At 53.1% G+C, this 23,352-nt stretch overlaps 1 protein-coding gene across 3 annotated transcripts in view; it reads right to left on the bottom strand.

Annotated features, from left to right (window-relative positions):
• The window catches only part of MYO18A (myosin XVIIIA), a 95,523-nt gene extending 72,440 nt beyond the window's left edge, over window positions 1-23,083 (bottom strand). For all 3 annotated transcript variants that reach the window (XM_079905158.1, XM_079905159.1, XM_079905160.1), the window contains exons 1-2: window positions 22,971-23,083; window positions 11,594-12,671 (exon numbers count right to left, since the gene is read on the bottom strand). In XM_079905158.1, coding sequence (XP_079761284.1) covers window positions 11,594-12,592 — 999 coding nt within the window. In that variant the 5' untranslated portion in view covers window positions 12,593-12,671; window positions 22,971-23,083. The remainder of the gene's footprint in view (window positions 1-11,593; window positions 12,672-22,970) is intronic.
• Between the last annotated feature and the right edge of the window lie 269 nt (window positions 23,084-23,352).

Here is a 23,352-nt window from a genome sequence, read left to right as displayed (position 1 = left end):
TTCTTCTCCCCAGGTCAGGGCCAAGAAATAATGGGTGGGGGCAGGAAACAATAAAGAAGCCCTGGGAGAGGAATGCAGACAGGCATCTGTGTGACTAGGCAGGGTGGCTCACCTCCCACGACGGAGGGTGAGGGCCTTTTACCAAGCAAAGGTGTTCAGGCTGGTACCCCTCACCTTCTCCAACCTTAGGCCTCATTCCCACCTGCCGCCCCCAACCTCATCTAAACAAAAAACTCCTGTCATTGTCCAGAAATCCTGAAGCCAGAATCAGGATCACTGCAGTCTGCCAGAGAAATGAGGGCTCCTCCAGGCAAAGCCAAGTGCTACGGGGAATAAGGATTTTGCTGGCCACTTGATTCCAGGAAGACAGCCCACAGCCGTACCCCAGGTTTCTCAGGCGGTGCGCCCAGTTTCCCTCTCGCCTCTATTGACCTTGATGCATGGCCAAGTGAGTGGGGCCTCAGCCTTACCCTGTGCCTGTGTCCTTTAGGTAACCTAGGCCGCCTGCAGAGGAGGATGCAAGGCTGTGCCAGGCCCAGCACAGGCTGGGTGCCCTGTGCCTGAAGCGCCAGGCACACAGGCTCTCACAGCCTGGACCGCTCCAGGTGAGATAGAAGATGCCAGCCCACCCAGGGAGGAAACCTTTCACTGCTCCGAAGCCAGTGCTTCTGCAGGCGGCTCCACAACCAAACCAGTCCACGGATGAGGGACCTGGGGGTGGGCAGGGACAGGATGCAGGCCGCCAGCGGGAACAAGGACATTGTATCAGACCCCTCCCCTCGCCTTGTCCCCGGAAGGCTCCACCGGACTCTCCAGACACTTTCCCCCTGATGGGATGGGGCTGGGCATGAAACTCGGTGTCACAGAGAGTCATGACCGTCTCATGCTGCCTGACAGTGCTGTCACTGCTTGGCCTCCAGCCCATGCCACTCCGGGCTGAGATCTATCTTTTCGCAGATGTCTTCTGTTCTAGAGAAAGCACAGGCTCCCAGATCACAGTGATGACATCTTCAGCCTTTCTCCTCCACAGAACCAAGCCCACAGGGTGACAGGAAGCAGGTGCTCCTCAAGGTTTCCTGACCTCCTGCCTCGAGTGTGCCAAGGCTTGGGGGACACTGGCACCTGGTCCCTGCAGCCCAGAGCCAGGCCCCTCCCCAGCCTACCCCACCTGCAGCCCTCTTCTGCCCACAGCCGGGGCAGCCTCACAGTCCTGCTGCCAGAGAAGGGAGCCCAGGAAGTGCCCTGTGAGAAACCTCCCTCCCTGTGGGTACCCGCTTGCCCTAGGACCCGACAGTGAGAGAAGCTGGGCAGGGAGGGAGGAAGTGAGTCAGCTCCTTGCAGAAATGGGAACTGGAGGGAGGAGCCAGCAGAATGGAGCTCAGAGGGCAGAGGGCACAGGGGCTGGAAAGGTCACTAAGAGAGGGAACCAGGCCCTGGAGGTGCTGTGTGGTCCACAGAGTGGAGGACGGATACAGGTGACAAACTCAGCGATGCTACCTCCTGCCGAGGCTGGGTGGCCCCTACAGGTCCGAGAACCTGGGTCTGGCAGGCACAGCCCCACCTGAGGATGGAATCGAGGCAGTACCCCTTCCTGACGCACTTACCGTCTGGAGGAAGTGAGGCCCTGTGGGATACGGCCAGCCACGTTCTCGCCTCACTGAGGTTGAGTCTCTGGTCCCCAAGGCCTCCCGCTGCCTCTCCTGAGCCCCGCAGCTCCAGAAGCCCAGGCTCCCCCTGGCCTGGCCCAATGGGGAGACAGATGTTTGCATTTCCCAGAGAGGATGGGAACTGAGTCCAGGCCCCAAGAGCAGAGCAGCTGGGGCTGCCCCGCATCTGCCCCCGCCCTCTCCGGCAGCCCCTGCCCCTTCGGGAGCTGTCCCCAGGCTCCAGCTGTAATCTGTCGCTCTGACTGGGAAAAATCCTTGCTGTGAAAATTCCCAGCCTGCCGACATTCCAGCACACAGGCAGCCCAGGGAAAGCAGAAGGAAAGAAGGCGCCCTGAGCCCTGTCAGGCCACATTCCACCCCCTCAGAGACCTGCAGCCAGTAAGACAGGCACATTCCTCCAAGGTCCCCTGGGCCGGACACTGTGTGACCTCATGTGACCCTGAGTCTGCTTCTCACCCATGCCTGGTGCCTTCCTTGGCAGGCTGTCCCAGGGACCCTCCTCCCAGAGCCCCCTCCCCAGGCCCCTGCTCCTGGCTGTCTAGAGCCCATCTCCCCTCCACTCATGTGACGGATGCCGAGGGTCCAGGCACACGAGAAACAAAGTCCTAACACACTGCAGACAAGTCACCAAGCACAGTCAGTGGGGAGGGTTCTAGGAACCCAAACTGAGCTAAACAAGGGAACCCAGACAAGAGAGAATGGGAAACCAGTTCCTGACCAGAGAACCATCTTCTTTCCTTCCACAAATATCCACTGCTCTCAAGTGCTCCAGCATGGCAGAAAGAAGAAGATAACGAATTAATTACAGTCTTGATGCAAGTTATAAAGGAGAAAGGGGACGTGCAGACCTGACACGGTCTGAGAGGGCCAGGGAAGGCTTCCCTCAGGAAACGATATTCAAACCAGGGCCGGGATGTATGAGTACATGAGGATGGGCAGGGAAAAGCATGGTAGACAAAAGGAACAGCAGAGACTCGATGGTAGAAGCCAGTGAGAACTCTGCATTGCACACCCACCACCTGCCAGGCGCTCTGCCAGGCCGTGCTCCTCACCTCTGTCCCACAGTGCACACTAGGAGAGAACACACTCACCCCTGCGCCACAGAAGAGGGCATGTTGTTGGTCAGAGGTGACATTCCGGGGATCTTGCTACCCCAAATGCTGCAGAGGTCAGTACCAGCATGTCAGTAAGGGCCAAAAAGGTGAGGGGGCAACGTGCCTGGCCTCCAGGATCTAGAAGGGGAGACGTATGAGGGGCAAAAGCACAACCCTCCCCCACCCCGGGGGACCACACCCGAAGGCTGACAAGACAGATGCCACTTGTCTTCCTGCGGCTTCCCTCAGCCACCTTTCCAGTACCTCTCCCAGCTCCCACAAGGTTACATCCCACCCGCTGCCACTTGGGCTCACTTCCTCTGGCTAATCCTCTACAGAGACTGAGAGCAACAGTCACACCCTTCTGCAGCACGCCATCCACAGAGCACGAGCGGTCAGTCACTCCTGGCTGCTTCCCCTTTCCTTCTGGAGAAGAGGCTTCTAGTGACAGGGCAGCGGGAACCAGAAGGCCCAGGCCCGGGCTGGGCAGTGGATGTTTAAGGATATCCAGAGACTGCCTTCCCCTGCCCTATATAGCTATCTATATGGATATACAGATATCCATCTCTCCTATGCATAGTGAAGGGCAGGAAGCTGATACCTTGAGTTCAAATCCTGACCAGTCACTTAATAACCGTGAAACCGTAGGTAACTTAACCTTAACCTCTCTGTAAACCAGTTTCCTCATCTGCAAAACAGAGATGATTATAATACCTACTTCAAATTTAATGAGTTAATATGTGTGAAACATCTAGAACAGTGTCTAATGAAAGCAGAGTGAACGCCAGCCAGGATCTTTGTTCTTGCTTCTACTTTTCATGCCCTTCCCTCAACGCATTTCTGTTCGGCTGAATCTTTACCAGATCAATTAAATACCACTTGGGGAGCATGTACATGCTACGCACTGTACTGGGTGCCGTACAGAACACTGGGCAAACACCCCACGTCCTTCCCTGCCGCAGAGTTTGTGCAGAGCGGCCTGGCTCAGCCATGCCCTGATTCTGAGGAACATATGGCGGGAGATTAAGGGAGCCAGAGCGGTGACCCAGGCCTAAGGAAATAGTTTCCCAACCAAACTAGAGCCAACAACTGAAAAAATAAGCTTTGCTGACACTGTCCCCTGTATTTCACAGGACGGGAGCTGCTGCCAAGCACCACGCAGGACTCTAGGGTCGGCTGGGCGCCCCCCACAAACTGCACAGCAAGAGGTGGGGGGCCATGAAGGCTCCATTCCTTGGCAGTGCCTGTCTGGCACAGTGCGCGCCCACAGTGCTGCAGATGCCTGGGGCACATCCGTACCCGCTGCCCGGACAGACAAAGGAGGCGCCAGGCAGCCTGCCCAGGCAGCAGGGGAGCCCTCACCCCAACTGGTCACCGGTCCCCACCCCACGATGCTGCTCTCCACCCCGGGCTCCAGTGAGGAGAATCCAGCAGCTTAGTGTAGCGGGGTGGCGGGAGCCTTGCTGGCAGGCGGAACGCGTGCTTGTGGTTTCTGGGAAATGCTGTAGAGATTTGCAGCATTTTTAAAATACTTGTGTTCCCACCCGCCACACACGCCCCCCTTCACCCCACTCCTCACCCACCCCCAGTCTGGGTGTTTGCATATCTGGTATTTTCCAGAACCACTTCAATGTAAATAAGAGAGATTAGAAGGGAGAGGAGGACAAGGTGGCCAGGGGTATCAGGATGGGCCAGAGGAGTTCTGGCCAGGGCTGGAAGGGGCCGGAGCAGGCTACCTCAATCAAGGCTCTGCCCTGCACCAGGACTCCAGGCTGTGCCTGCAAAAACAACCGATGACCATGACATGTCCCCACACCCAGTCCAGTGTGGCCTGGGCACTGTGCCCACCACCCACGGGCTGGGTGGCCAGGGCACTCTGGGACTGTAGTTCATCTAGCATCTCACTGGGAAAAAAGCAGAATGGTCCTCTGAAGACAAAAGGGAGACCTAGCAGAATAGAAGTGACCTAGTCTACATGCTGGTCCCACGTACCCCACTAATCCAGGACAGACAACCCCCCAAAATGCTCCCAAAGACCTTTCACCCACCAGTTCTCACACCCTTGACACCTACCCACCCGCCTCTCATTACCAAAAGGACATAGTTTGGGTTCCACCCTGAGCCCCCAAACCAGGGCTCTCACATGGTGAGACTCTGATGCCAGAGGTGCCAGAAGCTTTGGCGCAAAATGAAGTAAAAAATTCCTGGAGTGGGCTTCCCTGGTGGCGCAGCGGTTGAGAGTCTGCCTGCCGATGCAGGGGACGCGGGTGCGTGCCCTGGTCCGGGAAGATCCCACATGCCGCGGAGCGGCTGGGCCCGTGAGCCATGGCCGCTGAGCCTGCGCGTCCGGAGCCTGTGCTCCGTAACGGGAGAGGTCACAACAGTGAGAGGCCCGCGTACCGCAAAAAAAAAAAAAAAATTCCTGGAGTAACATTAGGAACAGAGCATTTTAGAACCCTGAACTCAGGCAGTACCTAACTTCACCACCAGAAGCCCCTGGGAAGGCCACTGCCCAGAAGCTGGCTGGCCTGGCAAGGCCTGGAAGCAGCACCATTTCAAGTCTCCCCTTGGGATCTTGCAGGCCCCACTCCTGACAGCACCCAGGGACCCTGGGGACAAGGTTGGTGAGGCTCATACCGTTTCCGCCCAGGGGACTAGGGCCTTCCACTACAGCAAGGGGGCCCCTGCCTTCTCCCAGATGCAGGCAACCCTGACCAGCCAGTCCCCTGCAAGGCCACTGATGACCATGCCTGCAGCCCTGAGAAGCCAGACTCTAAAAAGCTGGAAAAAGAAAGAGAGCATCCAGCGCCCCATCTTTCCCGCCAGCTGGCTGTTTTTAACAGAGCTACAGAGAAAGTTTGGACAAAAGCGTTAGGCGTCCCGTTGGAAAGAAAACCTCACCAGGGGCAAGAATGGGAGAGCACTAGGACGGATTAATTAAAGAGGCTGCAAAATTATCTTTCCTGGATGGCGTTAGAGACTGGGCAGAGGGAAGGGTACTAATCTTCCTAAGCATTTACTACCGGCTGAAGTCTATATAAGTGACATCATCTAATACACAAACATGTTTATCTTAAATAAAGGCCCACAAAGCATGGTATACAGAATAAGAAACAAGTCTCCCTTTAGCTCCAATCTTATTCTCTTTCTCAGAGAAAACTGTAGTTGGTTGGGTGTGCATCCTTCTCTGATTTAGTCCTCTCAAATTCCGGGAGGATAGAATAGAGACGGTTTATAGAGGTCATGGGTCACTTTGCCTCGGAGGCCCCTCCTAATGGCCACCCCTTTTCTCCCTAGCACAACTGGCCACGTCCTCCTTCTCACCCCATTGCATAGTTGTGCAGACCTCCGGGATAGCAGTCATGGTGCTTGGTTGCATTTCTTCACTTAGGTCTATGCTCCCTCAAGGAAAGATTATATTTTATTTATTTAATCCCCCTGTGCCTGGTACAGTGCCGGTTCTTAAGCACACTTCATTCAATGTTTAAGGGAGTTGGTAAACTGAGGCTCACAAAGTTTGGTAACTTTAGTAAAACTCAAACACAGGTCTTTCTGACTCCAAAGTCTACGCTCTTTACACTATAACATGCTCTCTTCCCGATTCTGGAGTGTGGATGTGGTTTAGATGGACACGACGACCTCTTAAGGAACCTGACAGCCCTATAGCCTTTGTTTGTTTGTTTATCTGTTTATTTATTTATGGCTGAGTTGGGTCTTTGTTGCTAGGCGCAGCCTTTCTCTAGTTGCGTCGAGTGGGGGCTTCTCTTGCTGTGGAGCACGGGCTCTAGGTGTGTGGGCTTCAGTAGTTGTGGCTCGCGGGCTCTAGAGCGCAGGTTCAGTAGCTGTGATGCACGGGCTTAGTCGCTCCGCGGCATGTGGGATCTTCCCGGACCAGGGCTCAAAACTATGTCCCCTGCGTTGGCAGGTGGATTCTTAACCACTGCGCCACCAGGGAAGCCCCCTATAGCCTTTGAGTAAAAACCCCAAGGTCCAACAGAAGAAACTGTACCACGGATCTCGGGCAAATGCCTGACAGATCAGGAAACTAGCCTTGACTGGGAGGGAGTGGTAGGCCTTCCTTTAAACCCCCATCTCTCCCCTCCCACCACATCCTCAGAAGCTCAGGGGAGCAGTGCTTTCTAGGTATGGCTCCCATGCAGGCCAGCTCCTCTAGCTCTTGGTGGCAGGGGGACAACCACATTGGCCAGGGTTTAGCCAGCTGGGCTTTTCTGAGCTCAGCAGAAACATCTTACATTCCCAGACAACACATTTGTCCCCCATGAAGGGCCCACTGAGGATACAAACAGAAGGGACCGCTCTCCCCTCTCCCAGGTCCTAGTCCCGGCCAGGCTTCTACCCCTTCTTAATGGTTATTGACTTTTCCACTCAGACTCATGGACCTGGAGGAAGGAATTCTGAACCAACTGGGGTTTTAAGACCCTCATCATTACCAACACCTCCCTCAATCTCGCCAACTCAAGGAACTCTTTGCCTTTAGAAAACTTAAGGGTAATTGATCCCAAAACAGATGTCCCTAGAACATTTTTCCTGAGGAGCCAAGGAAAGAACGTAGCATCTTCTCCTAAACCTGGCAGTCATGCTTGACCCCTCTTCTCTTCCTTCTCCCACACCAACCAATCAACAAGACTACAATGCACGCCAGTGTTCATAGCAGCACTATTTGCAATAGCCAAGACCTGGACAGATGAATGGATAAAGAAGATGTGGTATATATGCATAGTGGAATACTACTCAGCCATAAAAAAGAATGAAATAATGCCATCTGCAGCAACATGGATGGACCCAGAGATTATCACACTAAGTGAAGTAAGTCAGAGAAAGACAAATATCCTATGCTATCACTTATATGTGGAATATAAAAAAATGATACAAATGAACTTATTTACAGAACAGAAACTGGGACTTCCCTGGTGGCACAGTGGTTAAGAATCCTCCTGCCAATGCAGGGGACACGGATTCAAGCCCTGGTCTGGGAAGATCCCACATGCCGCGGAGCAACTAAGCCGTGCACCACAACTACTGAGCCTGCGCTGTAGAGCCCGTGAGCCACAACTACAGAGCCCATGTGCCACAACTACTGAAGCCCCGTGCACCTAGAGCCCACGCTCCACAAGAGAAGCCACCTCAATGAGAAGCCAGCGCACCACAACGAAGAGTAGCCCCCGCTCGCCACAACTAGAGAAAGCCCGTGTGCAGCAATGAAGACCCGACACAGCCAAATAATAATTAATTAATTAATTAATTTTTAAAAAAGAACAGAAATAGACTCACAGACATAGAAAACAAACTTATGGTTACCAAAGGAGAAATGGAGGGAGAAGGATAAATTAGGAGTTTGGGATTAGCAGATACAAACTACTATATATAAAATAGATAAACAACAAGGTCCTACTATACAGCACAAGGAACTATATTCAATATCTTGTAATGAACTATAATGGAAAAGAATCTGAAAAAATATATATTTTATATACATATATAAAACTGAATCACTTTGCTGTACACCAGAAAGTAACACAACATTGTAAATCAACTATATTTTAATTTTAAAAAAGCTGAAATAAAATAAAAAAGACAACAGAGCCTACCTCACTTGCTCCCATCTGATGCATCTCTCCATCTCCACTGCTTCTACCCAAGTTCACGCCTCCATCCATCCTACTGAGATTACAACAGCTCCCTCACTATTCTCCCCACAGCTATCCTTGCTACACCTGAAAGCATTCTCCATACGCAGAGAGATTTTTCAAAAACCTGTTCCCATCACTCCCTAATTAAATTGCTTCATTGCCCTTGGGTTAAAGTTCACATTCCCTAGCGTGACTCACAAGGGCCTTTGTGACCTGCCCCTGCTTGCTTCTCCTGCTGCTTCTCTCAATAATGTCCCCACACTGTCCCCCAGTCTTATTCCCCAGATGTGTCATTCTCTCCAACCTCTAGACCTTGACATGTGTCTTACAGCCTTCCTCTTCCTCCTCTCGCCTCCCTGACACTCATCTCCCACCCAGATGTCAGTCCTCCCTGACTCATTCCCAAGGCTGTCCTAGAAGTCCCTCTTCTGTGCTCCCTAGGGCCGTGTCCTGGCCCCTGTCACTGAGCTTCTCAAACGGCATTGCCCTTGTCTGCCACTTGACCATCCCTCCCACCACACTATGAGCTCCTTGGGGCTGGGGGTATGTGCTGCTCACTGCTGGACCCCAGGACCTAGCACACAGAAAGTGCTCAACAAATGTTTGTTTGATAGATAGGTGAGCGGAAGAAAAGACGCAGAAGAGTTGCTTCTCTCAGGCCAGCTGAGTGGTTCCTATCAGGCCCCAAGTCTATCTTACTACCGTAGCTCACCCCTGCTCCCAGTGGAACCCTGTCTAGCAGCCACAGGGATACACGAAGAAGGTGTGAGCCAAGCATTCTGGACACACACCATGTGAGAAGGAAACCCAAGGGGCTGTCTCTCCCTGGGGCCTTCTGAAGAGGCCACGGAAAAAGCCATGGGGCCTGGCCCCCATCTGTGTGCCGAAAGAGAACAGATGGCTAACCAGCTCCCTCAGAGCTCCCTGGGGACAGGCAACGTGTGGACACAGTTGATGGATGGCCTGATGGGCAGGGTGGCCGCCAGGAGCTGTACCCGTGGGGCTGGAGTTGTCAGGGTACCCCACCCAGCAGCCTGGAGGAGGCGGGAAGACTCTTTTCTTGGCATGGAACTGGGATTAGAACTGCTGCCAAGAAAAGGAGCAGGAGGAAGAGGAGGAGACAGAGGATGAGAGCCGCAGAAGAGGCTGCAGCACTCCCACACCCGCTCCGGGGTCTGTCCCAGGAAGCTGGAATGCTGGGCTCACTCCACTCCCCTCTGCTGTGGCCTGAGTCCCCACCACCTACCCAGGTAGGAAAAGATACAGGGCTTCTCTTAACCTGTCAGAGGGCTCTAGGAGACTCATGAGGGTGGGGCTTTCAACCTCGTCCCCTGCCCGATCCCTCAGGTGGACAAAGACGTCCTCTGGCCACCAGCTGGGTTTGCCCCACAGGGACGAGAACAAGCCAGCATTTCAGGGATACCTGCTGTAATGTGGAATCCACCAGGGCCTCCAAAGCGAAGCCATCCACTTCCCCAGGGATGAGGTAGCAGCAGCTAGCTGGGAAGGGAGAGTGGCTGGGAAATATGAGATACCAGGATGATCCCTGTGCTATAAAGACAAAACTAAACAGCATCCGAGATGCCAGGCCCAGGGCCCCACAGAGGCCTGTGCTGTGGTTCAACAGGGAGCTGGCAACAATCCCCTAGGGGAGATTCATTCTTTAAGAAGAAGAGAGTTCCATCTGTTAAAAGCAATGTTAGCCTGGTAGAAAGCAGACAGACATGGCAACACGGTATGATTTTTGGTTCTGAAATAAAGACTACTCCCTCTAAGTTGCACTTCCCTGAGTTCAGTCTAGCCTGATGGCTACCACACAGTAGGTGCCTGATGTGTGTTTCCGGAATAAACGAGTCCAGGTCTTCCCCTGGATTCCACAACAGGCTCCCTTCCACTCACTACCCTTTCCTGACTAGCAAAGCTGCCTGACCCCACCAGCCCCAGGGTAAAGGAAGGCCGGGAACCCAGCTCCAGTGCTTCCCGCCAGAGCCTAACCCGGCCGCTCCCAGGCCCCCCTGGCCCGAGATGCTGCCAGGCTGAACAGCCATCTGAGCTCCCACTTCCCCTCCCCAGGAGAAAGCCAGGACCAGGACTCTGCTTGCTTCCTTAGCATTTCCTCCCGCTTCTGACTTTGACACATCTGGCTGGTCACTTAGTGCTGAAAGGTCCTGGCTGGGCTATGCAGTGGTCAGGCTGCAGGGACCAGATCGGAACGATCCTAAAACCCACAGCCAGGACAAAGGGATGGCTAGAGGCCAACCTGTCCCTCCTAGACTGTCTCTAGGCAGAACACTCCAAACTGATTTGTAGCTACCCTATCAAAAGTCCCCTGGGGTTAGAGATCTCCATCCCCTCAGAGACCTGCTCATACATCTAATCTCAGTCTCTTCTGCTCCTAGGTCACCCCCTTCCACTGCTGTTTTGTGTGGGCAGGATAAGAGTTGGGATCTCAGGGATAGGCAGGTCATACTATCTCTGTAGGCCTGATCCCTTTTGCCTTTCCAGGGCCGTGCTTTTTCTTCTTCCAAGAGATAATAAAGACTCTTGGAGGCCGAGTGTTCTTTATAAATCAGATCCAGTCACTCCCCTGCTGAACACCCTACAATGGTCCTGTTTCACTGGGATAAAATCTGAACTCCTACCATTATTTACAAGGTCTTCGATGATCTGGCCACTGATTATCTCTGCAACCTTACCTGGTATTCAGCTCCTCAGTCACTCAGGGGTAAAAGGAGGCCTGAGGTCATCTCCCCAGGAGCTACCAATGTGAGCCCTGATTTAAAATAATTTTATCTTTTTTTCACCTCCAATATCTAAAAAATGGAAATCCTATATTTTAGTCCAGATACCAGTCTGGACTAGTAGTAGCCCAGAGTGGCTCTCACATCTGGAAGTGGCACATGTTAGCTCCCATGCCCCAATTTAGGGCTCAGGACATATTAGCCCACCAGGGTATCATAAAGCTTGTATCGCTGTGTATCACACCTTCTGAGGTCACTCCTCCTCACAGGCCAGGTAAGTCGTCCCAGAGCCCAAGGAGTGGCACGGCTTCACCGGTCACACCCTCGCTAGGCTCTGACGGTAGCTCCTGGGTACCCCAATCATCCACCCAGGTACAGTCGCAGGAGATGCCAACATCCCCAATCCCTGCTTGCCCCCGGCTGCCCAGGCCAACACTCACATGGGCTGGCTCCCTGCGGGGTCCCTCGCCGCTCCGCAGCCAGCTCCGACTCAGCTCGCTGAGCTCCGGGATGGGCTGCACCTTGAGCTGCACGCTGTCCCCAGACTGCCGGATCATCTCCACAATCTCATCCCTGGACTTGCTCTCCACATTGTGCCCATTAATCTCCACCAGACGATCACCCGGCACCAGCCCCAGGGCCAGGTCCTTGGTGCCCGCGCCGGGCTCAGCAAAGTGAACCACCTTCCGATAGACCTGGCCCTCGGGGCCCCGATCTAGCATGGTTGTGCGTCGCAGGGAGAAGCCAAAGTCCCCCGTGGGCCGTCGCTGCAGTTCCAGTTCCCGGAGGGCAGGGGGCAGCGGGGGCACCACGGGGGGCAAGCGCAGGTCAGCCGGGAACCTTTTAGTCACCAGCTCAGGGGCTCGGGACCGAGGTCCTGGTCGAGGGATGCCTGGGCCGGGATGCTGCATCAGCTGTCCCTCTAGGGTCCTCACCTCCACCTGTGGAGACGGGGCGGCAGAGTGCTCTGAGGGGGTGGAGGTTTCTGAGGCGCTCTCATCCCGGCTGCGCTGGGAGAAGGAGAAGCGCTTGACAATCATCTGTGAGTTCTGCTTGGCCAGGGAGCCGAACTTGGCTGCCCGCTGCAGCACCGAGCCCCGTAAGCTGCCTTCCTCACCCTTGAGGTCATCGCTGGAGCTGGCTGTGCTCAGGTGGCCCGAGTCCAGGATGACACTGCCCCTGTTGCTGTCGGAGTCGATGTCAGTCAGGTGCAGGTCGGAGCTGCTGGCCACCTTGATGGGGATGGGGTTGGAGATTTCCAAGCGTGTCTTCGAGTCACGCTTGGAGGAGCGGCTCAGGTTGAAGAAGCCACGCCTCAGGCTCATCTCTTCCAGGCTCCGCAGCTCCGCCGCTGACATCCGCTCCTTCTTCTCCTTTTTCTCCTTCTTCTCCTTCCGCGTGCCATCCTTGTCCTTGTCTTTCTTCATTAGGTTAAACATGGTGGGGTGCTATTTTTAGGGGTGGCACCCCAGAGGACTATGGGTGCTCAGCACAGGGCCCTCGTGCCCCACCTTGCCGCTGCAAACAGAAACAGGGAGAAAGGTTATTCGAGCAGAGCCTCTTTCTGTGTCTCCAATCCAGACACGGCCAACTAATGAGCACAGCTTTCCCTCACTGAGTGCCAGTTATGCGCCAGGTGCTCTGTTTTACACGGTACTGTCTCAATTAAGGTAATCTTCACAACACTGCTACGGGTAGGCCTGTCATTACCCCCATTTTACAAATACGGAAACGAGGTTTAGATCAGTTTATAAAAGCCCAGACTCCAAAGTCTGTCATTTCCTGTAATTCCTGAAAGACCCAGGCTTAGCTGTGCATGGTGGTGGCATCTGGGAGATCTAACCTCCTGGTTAGAGGATGTCATCAAGCCAACTTGGGATCTGACTTAAGATTCAAATGCAAGGGACTTCCCTGGTGGTGCAGTGGTTAAGAATCCACCTGCCAATGCAGGGGTCATGGGTTTGAGCCCTGGTCTGGGAAGATCCCACATGCAACTAAGCCCGTGCACCACAACGACTGAGCCTGCGCTCTAGAGCCCATTTGCCTAGAGCCCGTGCTCCACAAGAGAAGCCACCGCGCGAGCCGCAACAAAGGAGCCTGCCTGCCACAACTAAGACCAGATGCAACCAAATAAGTAAATAAAAATATTTAAGAAAAAAAAAAAGAAAAGCCACCACAATGAGAAGCCCACACACCACAACGAAGAGTAGACCCCGCTCACTGCAACTAGAGAAGAAAAGCCCGCGCACAGCAATGAAGACCCAACGCAGCTAAAATTAAATAAATAAAATAAATAATTTTTTTTTAATTAAAAAAAAAGAATCCACCTTCCAATGCAGGGGACGCGGGTTCGGTCGGTGAACTAAGATCACGCGTGCTGCAGGGCAACTAAGCCCGTGCGCTGCAACTACTGAGCCCACACGACACAACTAGAGTGAAGCCTGCATGCCACAACTAAGATCCAACACAGCCAAAAATAAAATAAATAGATAAATAAATATTTAAAAAAAGATTCAAACACAAAGGAAAAAGGAAATGGACTCTGTGTACCATCACCTCCCCATAACCAATGTCATTAAGGCAATAGGCATCACATGCTACTGGACTCTTTCCTAAACCTGCTATCCCTAGAGCAGCAGCCTTAGCCACTGCCTGACAGAAGATCTCAAAGAACCAACACTTATTTAATGACTGCCACTCACCAGGCATAATGCCAGGCACTTTACACACACTATCTCATTTGAACCTCACAGCATCCCTGCAAGGTAGGTATCATTATCTCTACTTTACAAATGAGAAAACAGGGCTCAGAAAATTAAGTATATGTTAGTTGTCACACAGCTAGTAGGCGGTGACCGCAGGATTCAATGGCAAATGTTGTTTTCTTTCTAGGGCCTGGGCGCCCAAAGTGAAGCAGGGAGGGAGGTAAGGGGAAGTTCCAGACTGAATAGAGGACAGACAGCTGCAAGGTGGGGGTGGGCGTGGGGTCTGCTGGATAAACAGGATCCTGAAAAGCTCACATCCTTTTCCCCAGACCAACACCTAAATATAGCCTCAGGAAGAAAGTCGTGGCAGCCTGAGAGAAAACCCCAGCTCCAGGGCTTATGCGCCTAGGGGCCAACCTACTCCCACCCCTAGGCACACCCATCTGGGGACAGGATGGAGAAAAACCTGGTGGGGTGGAGTTGAGAGAGGCTTCCTTGTTCTAACCAGCAGGGAACAAGAAGGAGGCTGTACCACCTAATTAGAAATTAAACGTACTTTTTTCTTTCTCCATGAAGGCCTCCCGCTCTGAGTTCTAGACACAAGACCTACAAGCTTACCCCTTGTAGCAGCGAGCTCTTGCCAAGCCCTGGAGAGGCCTTTCCTCTCTGTGTACCCCACTGCCACAACCAAGCAGGGCATTCCAGGCCCCCCAATTCTACTGAGAAGGACCCCCAACCCAGGTACAATGCCTAGGAAGGCATCAAGGCCAGAAGTGCCCAAGGCCCCCGGGGTACTGGCTAACTGCTTTCCCCCTGCCCATCACCCTGACCCATGTGGCCCCTGAGAGATCAGAGTATCCTTTCTAGAGCAGCGCTGTCCACAAGAAATATAATTCAAGTCATATATGGAATTGTAAATTTTCTAGCAGCCATATTAAAAATGGTAAAAAGAAACGGTTAAAATTAACTTTAACAATATACTTTATTAATGTAGATATCCAAAATATTGTCATCTCAACATGTAACCTATGTAAAAAATATTGAGATATTTTACATTCTCTTTTCCGTATTAAGTCTTCGAAATCCAGTGCACATTTAACACTTGGAGCACATCTCAATTCAGACAAACCACATTTCAAGTATTCAACAGCCCTCTGCTTGGGCAGTGCAGTTCTAGAGAACTCTTGAGTTATAGAGCATACCCAAAGAGGTGGGAGATCTGGCCCAGTCACTGGTTCCCTGTGGACCCAGCAGGCACCCCTCTCCCCCTCTGACCTCCGTGCCTACCTGGTAAAACAAAGTTCCCTCTGAACTTTTTAGTTCTTAATGTTCCAAGCACAGTACCTGGGAGTGGGAAGACAGAAAATCTAGGGCCCAAGAAGTGCAAAGCCAGGGACAGCCTCGGCTAGCTGAGCCTGGACTGATTCAGGGTGAAGGGGAGTCTGGCAACAGGCATCCTCTCTTCAGGGCTCTACTGTAATATAGGGGGTCTCTCCCTCTCCTCCTGAACGCCGATGGGGGTATGGACAGACCTACCATATGCTAGGATGCAGGATCTTTGGTTGGTCACTGCTCACCTTACCTCTCACCCGTCACTACCTGCACTCTCTTAAAAGGCTAGGTTAGAAGATGGCTCCAGGGGGACATGTGGGGGAAATGAAGAAAGAAACCCACCTTGGGGACTTGGAGGGAACAAACCAATATCCCAGCCTCAGCCCAACCACAGAGAACCAAACCGCCTACAATGCTATCCCACCAAGACACCTTTTATGGTCTCCAATTCTCACTCTGCAATCCTTACCCAGTGCCGGCTCTTTGCTGGGGACTAGATATCTGAGCAGTATCAACGGTACACAGCCCCCAGAATTCTAGAATCCTTGGGCTGTCTCGGCAAAAGCTTGTCCCTCACTAGCATTGCATCAGGCAGAAACAACAGACAGTCACAGCAGCAGCACAGGGGGATAGTGCTGGCAGGAAATGTTAGAAGATCTGGTATCTAGGCCTGGATCTGCCAACAAATCGCTAGGGGACCTTGAGCCTGTCACTTTGCTCAAGGTTGGACTAGACGATCTAGGTCTCTTCTAGCTATAAAATTCCAAATATTTAAGTCTCTTGTGGACATAAGTTATTTATTAACTTTCTGCCAAAGTCACCCCTCTCATCCCAACCCTGGGGCCTTTGGAGACTAGGTCCATTTCAGCCCTTCCCTCATCAGCCCTGTCCTGCCACTGTTATCTACACAGCTCACAAGGTACCCCTTCCCCACTGTTGTCCCTACAATTGCCAGGCCTGGCTGTGGCCTGGGTTCTTTCCTGTGCCACATGTCTAGAGCTACCTGCAACCTCCCCCTCCAGGGTCAGACCTGCAGTATAGCTGCAGCTGCTCCTATGCATCTCAGAGCCCAATTCACCAGAGACCTGGGCTCTGTCAACTTCCTGTGGACCTTGGACTTCCCCGCATCTCCTGTCCTTAGGTCCAAAGTCTCCAGCAGCAATCACTACCTCCCCACTCCCATTCCAAGCTGCAGTTTCTACCTGCCTCCCCTTCGTTTCTTACCCCCCCCCCCCACCGAAGGTAACCTTACAGTTTTTCTGACCTCCTTCTCTGCCTTTCACCCCTCACCCTACTCCAGGAGGCCTTTCCTAATTTTAAGTGGAGGGAAGGTCTGTGTGTAAATTAGGGTACGTACCTAAATCATCTTGACCCTACTATCCCCCAAATCAAAGCAAAGTACCACTGAATCAGTCAACTCAGCTGCTTTATTACTTTAAGACAGAAAGCATTTTGAGGGCAAGGACCTTTCAATTCAAGTATGCACCTATCAATTCATCAACAGGAGAAACAATTTACATATTCATATCATGGAATACTACTCAGCAATAAAAAGGAAACTACTACTGATACACACAATAGGGATGAATCTCAAAAACATCTGTTAAGTGACTGTAAAAGAAGACTTCGACATACTGGTATGGTACTTTTTATATGAATTTCTAGTATAGGCAAAAGTAACCCATGGTGAAAAAAGATCAGAACAGTGGTTACCTCTGGGAAGTGGGGGTGGAGTGGGAGTGGGGATTACCTGAGAAGGGGCATGAGGGAACCTTCCAGGGTAATGTTCATGTGACATATCTTGATAAGGGTTTGGGTTGACAGATGTATACATTTTGTCAATTGTCATCAAACAGTGCACATAAGATTAGTGCATTTCATTGTATGAAATATTCACTCAAAAGAAGAAAAGAACAGTAAACAAATATCAAACTCTAGTTAATGACATGTATGCTAATGTACTGGGGGTAACGTATATTGGTGTCTGCAATTTACTCTGAGAGGCATCAAAAATATAAGATGACTTGAGGGTTGGACCAAGGGATAAAGATGTGATAAACAAGGACAGTAAAGTGTTCACTGTAGAGTCTAGGAGATGGGGTGTTCACTGTAAAACTCTAACTTTTCTAAATGTTTGCAGATCCTTGTGATAAAATGTTGGGAAAAGTATGTATTTATCAAGCACCTACTAAATGTAGGGGATATAAAGATAAATAAAATCCATGAAAGAGTTTAGGCTTCAGATGTCAGGTAACAAAGCTGAAAACAAATTCGGGTTAACAGCGATGCAATCTTGGCCAAGTCACTTAAAGCCTCTGTGCCTCTATTTTCCCTCTTTTTTTAATGGAAATAATAGTACCTACCACATAAGGCATGGGAATTAAATGAAATATGTATATATGCCCTTCATATAATGCCTAGACCAAACTAAGTCCTCAAGAATGGTACCAGTGGTAGCAAGGCACATTTATGCCATTTAATGGGATGGTAGAGAGGATAATAAAGTACACAAATGACTATCAGCACACATATGACTAAAATAAGTCTAGACATACAATCTTAGTGCTCTACAGAACCTTTGTATATGGAAAGTAAAGCCCAAAGAAGTGAAGGCAATCCAGTTAGCACACGGCCAAGCTGGATCACACTGGCTCGAGTCCAGAGGCCCCATATAACTACTGCCAAGATAAGGACAGGCAATTCATAGATGCGGAAATACAAATGGCCAACAAACATGAACAGGTATTCAGCCTGAGTAATGGTCACAGCTGTGCGAAATAAAACAGAGGTATACTGCGTTCACTTAGCAGTTTAGTAAAAACTACCAAGCTAACATCAATCAACTAGAGGATGAGAAGCAGGGTGTCCCAAATGTGTTGCTGGGAATATAAGTTGATAAAAGGAGGGCAAGTGTGTGGTATCTACGAAAATATTTAAAGGTACATATTCTTTGACAGGGCCATTCCATTTATAGGACATCTATAGATATATTCACACAATAAACACAGCTAATCTTTGCAGCACAATAAACATGGCTAATCTTTGCTATTTCATAATAGCAAAATTCTGTCTCTATAAATGCCCATCACTAGGGGAGTGGCTAAATTATAGAACTTAGCAGTTATTTAAAAGAATGAGGTAGGGGCTTCCCTGGTGGCACAGTGGTTGAGAGTCCGTCTGCCGATGCAGGGGACACGGGTTCGTGCCCCGGTCCAGGAAGATCCCACGTGCCGCGGAGCGGCTGGGCCCATGAGCCATGGCCGCTGAGACTGCGCGTCCGGAGCCTGTGCTCCTCAACGGGAGAGGCCACAGCGGTGAGAGGCCCGTGTACCACACACACACACACAAAAATCTATTTATATAACATATAAGTATTAAACTATAAATACATAATATATAAAATATTCATAACAAGCTTTTAAAAAATAGTCTGGAAAGATCTGTTACACAAATATATCAGTGATTTTTCTCTGTGGAATAATGGCAAAGAGGGGTAACACTTCAGCTTTCTACCTCATAGACTTGCTACAGATAAAACCTTTTTTTAGCATGTTACTTTTGTGATTTTAAAGATCAAAGAAGAAAAAAGGAAGGTGTGACAAAGTAATAAGCAATGCATTTGGCATTAAAGCTGTAAACCGGTTTGCAACGACAAGTTCAAAGCTGGCCATCTCATGCTTTGAAAATGTTTCAGTGACTTGGGGGACTTGGTTAAAATAGATCTCACTAGTGTCTTGTGGCTTTAAGTGGGGACAGATTTAAATGGGTCACCCTGCAGCTGGCAAAGTAGAAACCCCAGGAAATGGAAACTATAACATTAGAATCCCAAGAAAAGGGCGCCCAGACTTGGCTGCTGTGGGTGTATACTTAAAACGGCCAGTCCTCCCACCCTCGACCACACTCATAAATAAATACAAAGGAAATACTTTCCCAAGAGAGCCGGCCTCTCTCCCTTGGCCTCTGACCTCCCTGAGCGGCCGTTTCCTACCGCCCCGAGGCCTTGATGGGGCGCTCGCCCGCCTGCCAGCCCGGACCGAGGAATTGCACGCGTGGCCCAGGGGGGCTCGCCCGGCCCGGGCAGCGCAGGGTGACGCCTGTCGCCGCCGCCGTGGAGCTTCTTGCCGGCGGTCCTGCTGAGCCCCGACGCGGCCCATGACTCACTGCCAGGTCACATGGAGCTTCTCTGGCTCCAGGTGTGCTCACTCACTCCGTCTGCACGCTTCTCACATGACATCAGCCGGCCCGGCCGCCCGGCAGCCGGCTCCCTGCCCTGCCCGCCGCAGCGCCGGGAACCCTCGGCCCTCGGCACCTCCAGGCAGCCGGGCCGGCGCAGACGCAGCCCCGCGGCGCCTCCGCTGCGATACCGTCTCCCCTGGAACGCAGCAATCCCGCAGGCCCCGGGAGAAACGAGAGCGGGAGACGTGCCAGAAGCCCGGCCAGGTCCCCGGCGGCTCTTCCAGATGCACCTCCTTGGCCCCCCGCGGGGCCTGCCGCAGCCCGCTGGGCGCTAAGCTCAGCTAACACCCCAACACCCCACCTCCTGTGTGACCTTGAGCAAGTCCCGTCCTCTCTCTAGACCTCAGCTTTTTCAACTCTAAAATCTCCATGGGCCTGAGACTTCAGACTCGGGCTTCGCTGAAGAGGTATTCAGCTCAACCACAAACTTGAGGTTCTAATCCCGCTCTCCCTCTGATTTGCTGTGTGACCTACAGCCCATCATCCAACATCTCTGAATACTAGAGAATAACAAAAATAATTCCTTGTAAGTGACTATGAAGTACCTGGCTGCGAGAAAGGGCCCTGGGCCCTGTAAAATCATCAGTCCACAATTTAAACTGCTGCCTGACTGTAAACTATTTGAAATGTCAAGGGAATGTGGATAATTTACAAGCCACACAATTCCTACCTCAAGAGAAAGGGCAGGAAAGTAAGGGGCGGAGGGTGAGGGGGTTTCCAAGTCTGCTCCCCACCCTTCCCAATCCAGTTCCCACTACTGCACCACCTGACCCTCTAATTCAGGCTGCCTCAGAAAATGGTGATGGGGGGTGAGGTGCAGTGAGCAGATCTTAAAGAACCCCGGGGCCTGACCCAAAGCAGAACTTAAAAGCTCCATCAAGCCCCCAACCCAAGTCCTGGGGAAACCTGTTCATCATAGCACAGGGTGGGCTGGGCCCTCCCAACCCCCCAAACCTTTAAACTATATCAGGCCAGAGCCCCTCAGCTTTACCCACCACACCCAGGAGAGGCCTAGGACAAGGCCTGGGGCTCAGGGCCACCAACAGGACCCTGCTCACGTGGATCCTCTGGCTCCAGTCTGTGGTATCCACTCCAGGTGAAGGAGGTCTGGCTGGGGACAGACCTCTGGTTGAGAAGGAGTAAGAACAGCCCTGCTGCCCTGGAGATCTGTGACACAGCAAGTCTGAATCAAGCCTTCCTGAGTTCCAACAACTCCCTGCTCCACCTAAGAGGGTGGATTCTTCCTTTCACACAAGCCCCACTTCTGCCCCTCCCAGTCAACCTTCAGGTACCTGCCACTGGGGGACCCTGGAGTTTTCAGGCCCAGCTTCTGAAGACACATGTACCCCTCAATGAACAGCCTCAAGCTAGGCCAGTGAAGCGGTCTCCAGCCAACAGGCTGGCTGTCCAGACTGCCAGGCAGTGAGGTTGAGGGACCAGGCAGGAGTCAGGAAGGGCACAATCCACCTGAAGATTTCTGAGGAGAGCCTGGATCGTGAGAGGAAGCCCTGGGACACACACCCTGCCACTGAGTCAGGCCAGGAGACAGGAGTAAACAAACTAGATATTCAGAGCTGCCAGGTGCCAAGTCATCAACTGTTCAAAGCTCAAAGCTCCCACAGGAAGTGACCATCAGCATTCTACCCCTTCCTCACCCACCCTCCACTCCCACCTGTGATGCTTCTCATTCCCCTAACCCCCCAACACAATAGCTTCCCCCATCATCTTCCTGGAATTGAGGCCCCAACTCCAATGTTCCTAACCCCAAATGTACAAGCACACCTCCACCCAAAGCTATATGTAACCAGTCATGTCCAGCAACCAGGAGGATGCTTCCTGGAAAGTCCTCATCACAAAAGGACAGAGGGCAGGCCACTGACAAAGAGCCAGTGAGGTCTGTCCGGAAACCAGAGACCTCAAGAGAGCAATTTTCAATATCTCCAACTAGAAAGTAGCCCCTGAGCTAATAGGGTGGGGAACACGAGGCAAGGCCAACTCCATTGCCATGACAACAGGATACCAACCTGCCCAAGAAAAGGGCTCCAGACCTGGTAAGCACATGGCAAGGCAGCTTGAACCTCTAGGTTCAATGTCTTGCTAAGGTGTTCTTGCTCTTAATCACCTGGACAACCTTCCATCCCTTCCAGCATGGCCGCAGTGCAGACACACTCGGCACCATTCGCTCTTCATAGGGGGATTTACTAGGCCTCCTCAGCCACAGACATGCTAGGTACTCCAAAAGACAAAACGAACCTACATAAATCATTGGCAAGGTGAAGAGGGGAGGGAATCCAATTCCATAATTTGGGGGGACCATCTGAGGGCAGGAAGGCCCTAGGCAGGAAAGCTCTTCCCAGGAAGCACCATCCCAGGCCTCCCTACACAAACACAAACCATGAGGACACTGCCAAACACATGCCCCATTGGCCAAGGGACCAGGCAAAAGGAGTACTGCTTAAAAAACGAACTGGCAGCCTCCCCCATCCTCACCCTCCCCGCCAGCTCATTCTGGCCGGCAGCCTTTCCAACTAATCAGCAGGACACACATGCCTTGCAACAGGGTGACACCGCCATCCCCCACTGCACCCCTACCCCCAAACAAAGCTCCAATGTGCAGTGTGTCCCTGCAGGCCTTATCTCAGCCAGGAACAGGACCCACTCCTCACCAGCCTTGGTACCAGCGGCACCCCCAACAAGGGGGTGGGGGGCAGCGAACCTTACCATCTCCCCTTCCCATTGGCGAAGCAACTGGCATGACAGGTTCGCAGGGCGGGGCATCAGGGCAGTCTCTCCCAGAGGCCTGGGGCAGATAGTCCAACCTTCCCACACGCACCCCACCCCTTGGCAGGGAGAGGTGAGGTGAGCAGCCATTCGCAGGGGACAGCTGGCACACCCTAATCCCCAAAGCCTACCGTTCACCCACCCGCCCCCCGTCTTCTGCCCCAAGGGGAGGGGGCCCAGGGAAGCAGGGTCTCCATTGTTTTGCCAGCTGTCTGGCAGCTGCTCCTTTGAGAGGAGTCCGGTGTCGGCCTGGCAATGAAAGGGTGAAGGCCGCTGGGAGGGATAAAGGACTCGGTGGAGGTGCTCGCCTTCCCCGCTGCCTTCCTCAGAGCCTCGGTCCGTCAGTCTGTCTGGGGGGCCTGGGCCTGGCCTCGAGAAGCCCCCTACCCCCCGGGCTGCAGCCTCCACCCCGCAGCTCGGGGCCACCTGGGCTCCCCCGAGCCCCGAACGCCCCCCCGAAACTGAAGGCCACCCTGTCCGGCCTCCCCCCGCCCCTCGAGGTGGCAAAAGGGGCCGGAGCTCGCCCTCCCGCCCCACTCCCGGTCGGCCCCGCGTCCCGGCGCCGAGCTGCGCGGCACGGCCAGGGACCGGAGCCGGGAGTCCGGGCCGCCGCTTCCAGGGGACAGGGGAGGAGGAGGAGCCGGCGGGCCCCGCCGCCCGCCCGCCTTCCCGGCCCGAGCCCGCCCCGCCGCCCCCCCCACCCCCACCCCGGGCCCGGCCCCAGCCCGCTACCGAGCGGCCATCCCCGCCGCCCCGCACTCACCGGCCGCCGGAGCCCGCCCGGCAGGCAGCAGGAGCGGAGACGCGGCATCCAGCGGCCCCGGCCCGGTCCGGGCAGGAGCGCAGCACGGCGCAGCGCAGCGCCGCCCCCCGCGGCCGCACGAGCCGAGCCGAAAGGGAGCTCCCTGCTGGCGGCTCCGGGGATAAACGGCCGGCCTTCCTGGCAGCGCCTGGGCGCGCCTCCAGAGCGGGCCAGGCGGGCACCGGGAGCTGCGCTGGAGGCCTCGGTCCGGGTCCGAGAGGCCCTGCCTGGAGATCCTGTCTGCACTGGGCACTGGGGGCTGCTGAGCGTGCCCAGGGCAGGCCCCGGGGTCATGCTGAATGTATGGAACAGGCTCTGTCCGCGGCAGGCACTGGTGGACTCT

The sequence above is a fragment of the Stenella coeruleoalba genome (assembly GCF_951394435.1).
Source record: "Stenella coeruleoalba genome assembly, chromosome: 19".
In the NCBI taxonomy this organism is placed as follows: Eukaryota; Metazoa; Chordata; class Mammalia; order Artiodactyla; family Delphinidae; genus Stenella; species Stenella coeruleoalba.
Note: the sequence above shows the minus strand (reverse complement) of the source record. Positions and strands in the feature narration are given on the sequence as shown.